The sequence below is a fragment of the Alexandromys fortis genome, unplaced genomic scaffold (assembly GCF_014885135.2).
Source record: "Alexandromys fortis isolate MF-2015 unplaced genomic scaffold, M_Fortis_MF-2015_v1.1 scaffold_133, whole genome shotgun sequence".
Classification (NCBI taxonomy): Eukaryota; Metazoa; Chordata; class Mammalia; order Rodentia; family Cricetidae; genus Alexandromys; species Alexandromys fortis.
This window is the reverse complement of record NW_026068030.1, coordinates 743,428-756,360: the sequence shown is the minus strand read 5'-3', so window position 1 is coordinate 756,360 and position 12,933 is coordinate 743,428. Positions and strand designations below refer to the sequence as shown.

General features: G+C 38.1%; 2 protein-coding genes across 2 annotated transcripts; both read right to left on the bottom strand.

The window, feature by feature from the left end:
• Positions 1-1,912: 1,912 nt before the first annotated feature.
• On the bottom strand, positions 1,913-2,845 carry LOC126515075 (olfactory receptor 13). The gene has a single exon (XM_050164425.1). It carries the CDS (start codon positions 2,843-2,845, stop codon positions 1,913-1,915), a length of 933 nt encoding a protein of 310 aa, XP_050020382.1.
• A 6,105-nt stretch (positions 2,846-8,950) lies between these two features.
• Positions 8,951-9,880, bottom strand: LOC126515078 (olfactory receptor 2A2-like). Its single transcript, XM_050164429.1, has one exon. It carries the CDS (start codon positions 9,878-9,880, stop codon positions 8,951-8,953), a length of 930 nt encoding a protein of 309 aa, XP_050020386.1.
• Positions 9,881-12,933: the final 3,053 nt, after the last annotated feature.

Below are 12,933 nucleotides of genomic sequence, written 5' to 3'. Positions count from 1 at the left end.
GGGTGCTTGCCTAGACGCACCTGCTGGGACAGCCGATCCCAGAGCATAGAATCAGCAGAGTAGAGATGCAGGAAGGATGGAGAGATTTATTCCTGAGCAGAGCCCACCTCCCAGGCTGGGGCATTTATGTGTGTGAAGATAATCAAGTCAGGCTTCATGGCTTACAGCTTTACAAGTTCCCCAAGCTGAAGTGAGAGCTTACAGCTTCTGACCTCAGAGGCGTTTGGACCATTCTTATTACGAGCTGCACTCTGGACCATGAATCATCTTCCACCTAAAAGACAGCGGAGCTCTCGGTGGAGATTCAAGCTCAGCTCATTCTCCACGGGAGCAGGAATTCTTTTTCCTCTATAAAAGGACCTAGCAGCTTTGGGATGTTAGACCAAGAATAAACAAATGTACACGTAATAGACAATGTCTGTGTCTCCCCTCCACTGCTGCGTTGACACCCAATACCCAGCGTGATGACGCAAGATGACTTGAGCCAGCAACACTGAGCTGGGCTAAGATACCCGAGGCAGAGGTTCACAAGAAGTGGCTGGGGGTGTTTTCGGGATCCACTCCTTCAGGGTGTTTTGAAGAGGGCCCTTGGATATGACAGGGTCATGAGGATGGATTCATACTGAGTGCAGTTAGTGTCCTTATAACACAAACTCTGAAGGCCTCCCTGCTCCTTCTTCCAGGTGAGGACCCGATGAGAGGACAGCCATCTGTGAATCAGGAAGTGGTCTCTCACAGGAACTCAACCCTATTGGCACCCTGGCCTCCAACCTCTAGCCTCCAGAACTGTGAGAAATAAATGTTAGTTATTTATAAAAAAAAAAGAAAAAAGAAAATCAGATGTATTTTAAAACTCTGAAGCCAAACTATATTTTTATTTCATTCCAAATATAACTTTTCATCTCTCTCTTTCTCTGCTCTTTCTTCTTATCTTACACATTCTTTCTTTTTCTCTGTCTCTCTCTCTTTTTTAGAAGCTAGAGATTGAACCTAGACTTACCATGCTAAGTGAGACTTTATTGAGTCACATCCCCAGCCCCTCTCCACACAGTTAGATTCATTATACACACTCACACATAGGTTCATGCCAAGTTTGGAAGACTGTGAGATTGAATAAGCTTATTCCCCAAGGTTTATAATGGCATGCTGGACCAAGAAGCAAGAGATGCTTGGAGGAGTCATTGTCTCCAAAGGATCATTTTGAACAATAGAAGTCATAGACCCTCACTTTCCATAACCAAACAGAGTCTGATATTCACTGACGTGGATTACTGTCCTCAAACCGACATACTTGGTAGAGACTTCCTTGCATGATAAAGAAAAAAATGTATTTGTCCTAGAAGAAATTTTCAGAATGTGTCCTCAAGTGGTCAATCAAGTTTCAGATTACTTAAGTGTCTGAAAATATGGCACAACAACAATTAACATTGACAAAAACCAAGGCTTTAAAAAGTGCAATAGAATTCTTTTTTCAAACAAAAGAAAATTTATAGCTTTCACTGTACTAATAAAGATGCTTTACCGAGAAATATACCATGGAGTCAAGCACAATCTTCTTCCATCACAGAAGGCATTTTTAAAGTCCACTGGAAGGCTCATGGTTTGAACAGAGAGTATTTGGGGGAGATAAAACACTGCATCGCGACTAGCTGGCTCTCTGAGAAGTACTCATTTGGAACTGTGGCTTTGAAATCTTGGCTCTGGTGGGGACTAACTGCAATACAATCTGTTAATGTCAGCATTTGAAATTACAGATTTCTAGAATTCCTCCCTCAGCTGATGAGTCGGTCATCCAATCGAGGGCACGAGACAGCAAAGCTCAATAAAGGGAATGCGTATGTTCTGGATGGCTAGGACCCTCTTGAGAGGATGAATTCTCCTGTCAGCTGTTAAACATGATGCTGCAAACTTGTCACAAAACTCTCTGCATCCTCAGAACTCTCTTCAAAGTATTCTTCACATCAGAGTTCCTGAGACTGTATATCAGGGGATTGAGCATGGGGTTAAAAAGGCTGTGAAACAGTAGGAGGTATTTCTTCTGTTCCATCGGGTTTCCCTGTCTGGGTCCAACATACATGACAATGGCTGTGCCATAAAATAATCCAACCACACAGAGGTGGGAGGAACAAGTGGAAAAGGCTTTCCTTTGACCCTCCCCTGACTGGATTTTCAGGATAGCACTAACAATACAAGCATAAGAGACCACAATTGAGGAGAATGGCCCCACAAGCACAGACACTGCCCCAGCCAGGACCATGGTCTCATTGAGGTATGTGTCTGCACAGGCAAGTTTGAGAATAGCTGTGATTTCACAGAAAAAGTGATTCACTTTCTGAGACACACAGAAGGGTAAAGGCAGAAGTAACAGCAGATGAACCAAGGATAGGAGAATCCCAATGATCCAAGAAGTCACAGCCATAGTGCTACAGACCTTCCAACTCATGATGGCAGTGTATCTGAGGGGGTGGCAGATGGCCACATACCGATCATAGGACATCACCACTAGGAGAAGGCATTCTGTGATAGCAAATGTCAAAAAGAGAAATGTCTGTGTCATGCAGCCAGCGAAGGAGATGGGCTTGGCTGGATCTAGAAGATTCACCAGCATCTGAGGCACTGTGTTGCAGGCATAGGCAATGTCAACGACAGCCAGGTGGGACAGGAAGAAGTACATGGGAGTATGGAGTCTGGACTCCAGGCAGATAAGCCCCACTATGGTCCCATTCCCCAGCAGGGTGAAGGCATAGAATAGGGAAAAGAGAGTAAAGAGGAGCATCTGCCACCTTGGGTTGAGTGGAAATCCCAGGAGGACGAACTCTGTGATCAATGTCATGTTGTTTCCCATATCCCTATGATAGAGGAATCTGAGTTAATGATTGGTTCAAGAGCAGAATTTAAGTACAGATTTGTGCTAGATTCATATATACCCTTTGTATGTTAGCAAAGTAAGGATAGCTAAAATTCATTTTTGTTTTAAGTATATATTTAAGATGTTTTTCTTATGTTACATACACAAATCTATTTCCCTTAACATTTAAGGTATCTTTAACTATTACTACTGTGCATGTGTACACAGTGTGTTTGTGTGACTGCCCTTGGTAATATGTACACGTGGAGAACTTTGTAGAGTTTTGTCTCTCCTCATACCCTGCTGTGACTTTAAGAGCACTGAGACATCTTGTTGACTTGATGATTGTATCATTTTTTTGATGGATCAAAAATTTGATAATAAATATACCCATTTTAATACAAGCCAAAATTTGATTCTACAGGTTACATTGTAGTTTTCAAATAAATTCTACTTGTCTTGGCTAACATTAGAGTTATTCCCTAATTATTTCTAATTATAAACAATGAACCATAAATGATGGACCAACATTTCAAAACTGTATTGCATTCAGTATTGAAAGGGCTCAGTAGGGTGTAGCAAGTCTAAATATAAAATACCATTACTCATCATTCTTTCCACAGACATTTTCCCCTTTACAGTAAATGCCTCACAATTTTTTTTTCTAAGCGTAGAGACTTAGATTCAGTCAAGAATCTTTTTGCCATTTAGTTCTTTACACTAACACTTAGATAAACAGTTTTTGTGACTGGCCAGATTTGAATTGTGCTGTTTGTCAGGCACGACAGCAGGATTAGTAGCCTTGTCTTTTGGCGCAGTGTTGACAGATGCTCTAAACACAGTTTTAGGTGCCGTCTCTGCAGGTGGCTTGCAGTGCTCACTTTCTGTGGGAAATGTTGTAGAGAAGGCTGTTGTTGCTATTGACTCACATCACCTCCCTAAGTCTATAATTCTATAGCGAAAACATAAATACAAACATAATTCCCCCTGCTGTATAATTTTATCCTCTTGTTTTTATGTGAATTCCACTTATGTGGGTGAACAGGAATGAGTAATAATCCTTTATTTAAAAAATTCATAAAATTCTACATCTAAGATTGAACGATCTCATTGTCAAAATATTAATTTTATGTTGGATCTCATTATACTATCAGAGAAATAAGTTTCATGTTGAGGCAGGAGAAAATAAACCATATGCAGGTGTCTATTCACTTCCTGTAATTTGTACAACTGTATTCTTAGTGTAGAGGTGTTTGTAATTAAACTATTACCTCCTCATTGCTCTGACTCTGTGTGGCATCCAAGTAAGGTTGTGCACAATAAATATATATTTGTATACTTATTTGGCAGGTTTCTATACATGATAATTTAAGCCCATTTTTAAAAAGTTTAAGTTTATTTTGTTCATAATATTTTTCAGGAATTTATTTGCATAAATATGTCTCTATTTCATAAAAACAATCTACTTGCCAAAATTAACCCCTAGTACATTGATTAAAGTTATGCTTCAACATATTAATGTATAATAAACCAGTAAACAATTGTACATCTTACTCAGTTTATCTTATTGTAACTGTCGACAGGCAGAATTTGAACACTAAGAAAGTAGAACTGTAATTTAGTGACAGTAGAAGCAAATAGACAATGGAAATAGCAGTATGTTTCATCAGAACTTACCAAAAAAAAATAAGGAAGACTGGGTGTCTAGAGAAAGCTGTTGTACAAGGACTCTGGTAAACCTTCATTCAGAAGATGTAAACATTTCTGCAATTTTGTGATTCTGTTGGAAGCCTGGGGATGGTCTCAGAACTGACAGAGAAAAACTATGGCTTTTCAAGTTGCCTTTTCGATGAGAAGCCTTTATGGGTTTGTCATCTGCATGGGTCACCCTTTCAATTGTAGCGAGAGCCTTGTGTAGTGCATGGAAAATAGGTCTCTTTGCACCATCATGGTTCCTATAGGGACAGGAAGAATCCACCCACTGTGATTCTATCCCACAGAGGTTTGAGTCTTTCTCCATTTCTGTGCCCGAGGAAGCCATACACATAATGAGACCTTCAGATGTTACGGAAGAAGAGTTAGTACTTTCAGAAGCAGTAGTACATGCTGACACAAAGTCACACATGGAGCCATAGCTACATCAATATACAGATAGTTGTAGCTTTACGAATTTTCATTTTGTTTCAGTCTTCAAACAATCAAGAGATATAGTGGCAGATGAATATATTGTTTCTGGTTATTGACTGTGGATAAAATCTTGAAATTAATTTCTTTAGCCATACATTCTTTAGTCTGATTTTCCAGCTACTCAAAAGATAATAGGAAAACGAACTTGAATGACAAGGTCTAAATTATCTGACATTTTCTAGAAACCCAGACCTTTCAACCCTAAGCATGGGCCTGGAGATGGGAGTCATCTTTGGGATGTAGAAGCCCTGGGACTCGTTGATTCATGTGTTATTGGACACCAGGTTGGTCTCCTAACCTAGCTACTGCTGGGAACAGTACTGCAATAAACATTGGTGTGTGATTATCTCTATGATATGTTGACTTTGAGTCTTTGGGTAAATATGTAGGAATAGTATAGCTGGGTCATACTGTAGATGTACTTATTGATTGACAAATTAAAAACATGATTTATTAGTGCATATGCCTCTCCCCACCTATTTGGAAAACAATGAAATACAGTTAGAAAGTTTTTAGGTCAAGATTCTATTCCCTCTATCTATTTCTTAAATACTCCTCTTAAAACTAATATTTCCTATTTAATTTTTTACAACTTCAGATATGTATACAATATACCTTGATGATATCCACCCTCTGTTCTCTTCCCCAGGTCCCTTCTGTACCCTTCATCACATCTCCCTTCCACCTTCATGGCTTAATTTATTTTTTACCCTCTTAGTGCAGTGTTGTCCATGTGTGCATGGGCCTGTGACCATCATGGGGCATGAGCAGAAAATGACTCTTATATCCTCAGCAGTTATCAAGTGTCAAAAAATCTCCTCAGTCAAAGGTGGGACCTTGGGATCTCCTTACCACTTCATGCTAAATTTTTAAAATTTATTCATTCATATATTTTATGAATATACTTTGTATGGTAAACATATCCTCCACTGCTCTGTTCCTTCTTCCACTTGCCTCCATTTTTTACCCCTCTTCCCCTCTTCCATTTGTCTTCTTTTTTCCTTCATTTATTTTCCCTTTATTCAGTTCCAATGCCATTTTATAGATGAATTTATGATTTAACATGACTAAAGAAAATCTAAAAACCACAAACAAGAGAAAACACATGATATTTGTCTTTCTGTGACTGGCCAAACTCACTTAATATGATTATCTCAAGTTGCATATTTTTCCTTATAAATGGCATTAACTTTATTCTTCTTTAAGTTTTTAACAAATCCCCTTGTTTATATATACACTTTTTTCTTATTACTCGAGACTTAGGTTAGTTTTATCACTTAGCTACCAGGAATAGGTATACAATAAACATCAATGTGATACTGTCTCTGATATGCTGGAGTCTTCCACGAACACACTTATTATAGACCTTTGAAAAAAATCCATAGTAGCTGGGCTAATTTACATCTACCTAACTCATCAGCAAATTGTGCTAGGTTTTCTTTTCAGATGACCCAGAATCTGACTGCTTCTACTAGTCCCCATTATTGCTACTCTTGTCTCTGCTATCTTCTTCTGCCACTTGTGTTTTTACAAGACCATCTCCAGTTTCACTCCGTGAGGAATCTGGAGTGATCCTGTTAAATTATGGGAGCTATTGTTACTCCTCTGCTCACATCCCTTTCATGATTTTTTGACGCTGTCATAGGTTTATAAAATCATGCTGGAGTTTTTAAGTGTCTTGATCCTGTAAAAGGTAACAAAGCTTTTGTGTGTTCAGGTATGCGACAACCATGTTGCGTCTAGTGGACAGCGTTTTACAGCACCCCCCACCACCATTCTTCAGCTCTTACGTTCTTTCTGCCTCTCTTTTAGATATTTGCTGAGCTTTGGGTCTAAGAAGGGTTGATACAAATGCGTGCTGAGCAGTCATAGATGGAACATTTATATTGCTAAATTTTGAGAAACTTCCACACTGATTGCTTGTTTTTGAGAAACTTTCACAGTACCCAGACTGGTTTATGTTTCTATCACTGGAGTTCATGGATTCCCTGTGTCTATTTCTTTGGCAGCATTTCTTGCCAGTGATATTTTTAATGACTGACATTCTAAGTGGAGTAGGATGGCATCTTAATATAGTTTGGTTTTCATGTTATAACTTAATTGTCTTTTTTCCATGTGATTAACAAAAGAAATAAAGGATGATACACTTGAATTTGTTCCTTTTAAGTTGAGGGGGAAGCATCTGGCCATTAACAGTTCATTGTTATTGTAGCTATGGTGTTGCCATGAATCCCTTTCTGATTAAAGGGGTTGTCTTGTGTTTCTAGACTGTTGAATGTGTTTTTCTCATGAAAAAGTGTGAGACTTGTTTGTCAATTGCTTTAAATAAATGTAAGGAGAGACTATATTTTCCTTTATTTATTTGACATGATATAGTACATTGATTGAGTCTTGTATATTCTTACTACTGTACTTCTGAAATAAATCTCCTTTGGTCATAGTATTTGTGCTGCTAGTTTACAAGTTCTTGTTTTGGTATTGACTGAGACAATACACTTATATACGGAAGGAGAATGGTCTATAGTTTGCATTTCCTGTGGTATCTTTTATATCAATGACACTGAACTCATAGAAGGACTTAGGAAATGTTCTCTTTGTTACTATTCCTAAAAATCTTTATGAAGAAATAATGTTAATTCTTCCTTTTAAACTCTGACGCAGTTTACTAAGACAGCAATATGGTCCATAACTGTCTTTGGTAAGCTTTAAATTTACTAAATTTTTATATACTATGAATCTGCTTAGATCATTTTAATGAGATGGTAGATTCGGTATTTATAGAAACAAATCCTAATTATAATATAGCTGTTCACAGAATTCTCCCACAGTTCTTTAAATATCTGTTAAACTCGTGATTATGTTCCTTTGCGGTGCTAAATTTAGTTATTTGAGTATTTTCCCCTTGTGTGTGTGTGTGTGTGTGTAAGCTTCTGTGTGAGTGCATATAGTGGCTGTAGAGGTGGACATCAGTTGTTCTGTTTTATCATTCTCTGCTTAATTCTCTTGACAGGGTCCCTTACTGAAACAAGAACAAGTCAGCATTCAGACTTTAGCAAACTGCCTGTTGCTGAGCCCTACAGCTCTGGGGTGCAGGAGTGTGTGCAGCCACACCCAGTTTCTTACATCTGTGGTGAGAGTTCAAATCCTGGTTCTCAGGACTGTGCATCAAATGCTCTTAGAGGCAGGACTATCTCCCTATCTCTCCACCACTCTCCTCTGCTGACCTGCTAGTCAACTGAGCTGAAGTTTGGTAATTTTGTCAAATTTTAATAGAAAAATATATTAATAATCATTAATTTTATTTATTTTCACTCTTTTTAATATAATATATATCTTCTCTAATCTATAATTTCTTCTGCTTGCTCTGGTATTTAATTAGCTTTCCTTTAAAATACATGGTTGGTGATAAAATGTAAATATTAATAAGAACATGAGTGAGAAATAGGGTTCCATTTGGGAAAGGTTCTCAAAAGGAGGAACGGTTCTCAAAATTGGAATTTAATCCAGAACTTAGGTTCATTGAAATTCAATACAGAAATTGGGTTCATAGAGTTAATAATGAATGTATCATTTCTTTTGTTATTTTGTCCCACTTCCAGGGCTGGAATTTGAGCAATTATAGTTTTTAAAATCAAGCTTTTAGCCATGTGTGGTGGCACACACCTTTAATCCTAGCATTTGGGAGGCAAAAGCAGGTGAACCTTTGAAGTTGGAGTCCAGCCTGGTTGACATAGTGACTTCCAGGACAGCCAGAGCCACAAGGTAATACTCTATTTCACAAACAAACAAACAAACAAACAAACAAGCAAATAAACAAATAGAATCAGATTTCTATTGGGAAACTTCCCTGAATTTTGCTTCAGCTAGCCACGTTTCAGGAGCACAGCCTTACTCAACTCACATTCTATGTGTATCTCACACAAATCTCTTCTGCAGTGCTCTGTGGAAGGCTTCTTTCACCTGGGCATTCCTCAGGCTGTAGATGAGGGGATTCAGCATTGGGTTAAAGAGACTGTGGAACAGGGACATAATTTTCTCTTTCTCCTCTCGTTGCTCAGAGTCAGGGACCATATACACCAACATGGCTATCCCGAAGAAGAGCCCTACCACGCAAAGGTGGGAGGAACAGGTAGAGAAGGCCTTCCTGCGGCTCTCCTTCGACTGCATCTTTAGGATTGTCCTGAGGATGTGCGTGTAAGAGACAAGCATTGAGCAAAGAGGCCCAACTAAGACAAAAACACATGCAGCAAGGATAACAAGTTGGTTGATAAAGGTGTCAGCACAAGCCAGCTTGAGAACAGCCAGGATTTCACAGAAGAGGTGGTTCACCTCCCGGGGCCCACAGAAGGGCAGCCTTAGTAGGAGAATTGTATGAGCCACAGAGAGGATAAATCCACATGACCAGGAAGTGGCAGCCAGGGCTACACATGCTTTCCAACTCATGATGATAGTGTAGCGTAGTGGGTGGCAGATGGCTACAAACCGATCATAGGACATTGCTGCCAATATCAAGCACTCTGAGGCAGCCAAGGCCAAATACAAGAATGTCTGTGTGATGCATGGAACAAAGGAGATGGTTTTATTCTGGGTCACAAGGTTGACTAACATCTTGGGGACATTGTTGGAAGCATAGGAGATGTCGAGGATGGCCAGATGTGAAAGGAAGAAGTACATTGGGGTGTGCAGGCTAGGGTTCAGGTAGATGAGCACCAAGATTATGCCATTTGCCAGTAGGCTGAATATGTAGAGCAGGAAGAAGATCCAGAAGAAGAATGTCTCCATCTTTGTGCTGAGCTGGAGTCCCACTAGGATGAAGTCAGTGACCCATGTCTGGTTGCCTCCCATTCTCAGGGTATCAGTGACATGAGGTGGTAAGGCCAGAGCTGGACAATCAATGAAAGCTGGATTTATTTATCTCAGAAATTGAGCAGGACACAGTTCAGTGCTTCCTCTTATTTCACTTCCTGACAGCCGTCTGTGTCTCTGAACCTTTACTATGAAGTAAATTAAAAAAATAAAATGTATAACTAGAATTGTGCAAAGAGCCCTTTTGTTCCTTCACTCAGATTCAGTGTGCACTGATGTCTTTCTTATCTTATACTCTTTGTCTCTGTACACTTATTGTTTTGAACCATTTGAAGCCATCGCCCCATTGTAATTATAAAAATCAAGATACTTACATGTTTGTGTCTTCCAATATCTCCACACTCAGGACCTAATCTAAGATTTCATATTATATTTAAAATAACCTTTTCTTAGTATCTTTGGTCCTTATGTGTTTTCTCAAACACTGACATTCTGAAGAGTAAATGGTATATTGAAGAGTAAATACTAAATAGTAGGATGCCCTTCAACTTGAAAATATACTATGTATGTTTCCATTGTTTTGATTCAGATTATTTATTTTCTGCAAAAAGTATCCTCACTGCACTATGTATAGATGGAGTGTGGTTTTTTAAATTGTTCTGTATATCAAAGTTTAAGGTCCAGTGATCCATATTCCTAGCCATGTAAACCCATGAAATACCTAAGTAGGTAGGCATGGTGATATACGCCTACAATCTCAGTCCTTAAAAGGTGGAAGTAGCATGTTAAGTTTGAGGCTAGCCTAGACTACATGGCAAAACTTGTCTCTCAATAAAAATCTAAAGTGACTCATACTTCATACTGACATCTCTGCCCAAACTCCACTGTGAATTTGACTATTTATGGAGCAATTCTGGGTTGAAGGATATGCTGTCCTTTTTCCTAGGATTTGCAACAAAATTTGTTTCCTGTCTGCTTATGGTCCTCTATCCTTTACAAGCTGCCTAAATAAAGCCACATCAATAGAATATTGTGGGTTTTTGTTGTCGTTGTTTCTTTTGTTTTCTTTATTTTTGAGATAGGCCAGGCTAGCCTTGAACTCACAATGGAAATTCCAACCCCATGCTGGAATGCCATGTTCTGCATGTTAGGCCATGTTTCCTAGGCCTAAATGGTATTTCTATTGTGGTATCAGATGTGCTAAGGTCTGAGGGCATGTTACAGTAGTTAACAACAACAACAACAACAAAAGACTAGCTATGCAGCTATTCTAACACCATTTAATAAAAGATTTTTACCACCATTGATTTGCAATGCCTTATTATATACTACATTGTTAGTACTTGTATTTATTTCACTTTGTGGGAATCTGAACAATGAACCCTCAAAATCACTCTACATCGTAATTCCTAAAATTTAAAAATGTTACTCTATTTGGCCATAGAGATTTGCAGATATGTTAGTTGGGCAGGCATGGAGTTATGTTACACACCTGCTAATCTCAATACTCAAGAGGCTGAGCAGACAGGATTCTTTTTCAGTCTACATACCGAAACTGCTTAAAAAATGCCAACTTTTTCTTCTGAGAAAAGGTTATGCTTCGGCTGATTCAATTCTGGTTTTATTAGAGCTTGCTTCCCTAAAATTTCAGGTCATTATTACAATGGAGATGTAGGTCACTTGGTTGCCTCCTTGCTTTGTGTAACCAAGAGTTTGATCCTCAACATCATATAAACTATTTAGATTTAGAGATTAATTTCAAAAACAAAAGCCATCATTTGATGATTCGTACTTTCTACTGTCTGTTTATATTATGGATTTTAAAATCATAACACAGTATTGCTCAATTATTTCTACCATTTGTAAATATACAGTGAACCATTTCCCATGCCAAAATGTATGCCTGTAACACACATAGACCTGAACCTGCTATTCTTTAAAGATTGTTACTTATTTCATATATCATCTCACCACTAGACTGTGTGCAATTTAGTGTAATAGTTCACACACACACAGTAGTGGGACTGTGTTCTTTCACAAAATTCTATTGCAAATTCAGAGGGTTTTAAGCACTCAATCAACTGAGCATCTATCTACACATGAAAGCATCTATCTAAAATCATTATAAAGTCAGAACAGCAAAATCTCTAGGCACATTCAGATTATCACAATAAAAAGCAAGCCCAGAGGGTGTTTAATCTAGCGGTCATTTTCCAGTAATGATAGATTATTGTCTCATTTTTATAGTGAATCCCAGAGGCAGTAGTTCTTTATACTTCAATAAAATTTGCCTAAAATCATCCTTCTTAGGATCACTGTAACTTAGCATGATATAGATGCTAAGAAAGAATTTTTTTTACCTCACAGAGATTTGACTGTCTCTGCCTGCCCCCCGCCTAGAGCTGGGATTGAAGGTGTGCACCACTACCACCCATCCTGGAGCATCATGGTTTACAAAGCTTAATGGCAACCTGGTTTGTGATGTGAAGTCATCGGTTACCAGAATAAATGCTCACCTATTCTACCTTCAACTCACTTTCTAAGTCAAGGGTAGTGACACATTTATGTGACTTTTAGGCTTCTTAGTCTTCAGGTTCCATGTGATTACATGTCAAAGAACTATCTCTTTACATTTCCTTCCTAGATGTCATTCTACCTTTATTAGTAAGAAATATATATATATATCCATATCTAATCTATGTTTTTTTTTCCATTCCAGTTTCTGACTTTAGAAAAATTCTACTTCAAGAAACAATAAAATTTGTTACAATGTGATTCCTCACTCACATTTAACAGAAAAGAGAGTCTGTACCAATATGGGAACTATAAATTAATAATATCTTAAAATAGTTATTTATAAAATAACATTTTTAACATTTGAAACTCTGAATGGATATAATTACATCTTTATCATACATGGCTTTCAGCAAGGTTACTGTAAAGCAGACAAGGCATTTCCTATTATGAATTAAATCTTGTATGTAATGTATTACATGTATCAGTGAAGTGTATTATATTGCATATTCAATTAAGAATCATATTTAAATATATTGACATCTGCTATGGTTGGAATGATAAATTCTGAAGGCTAT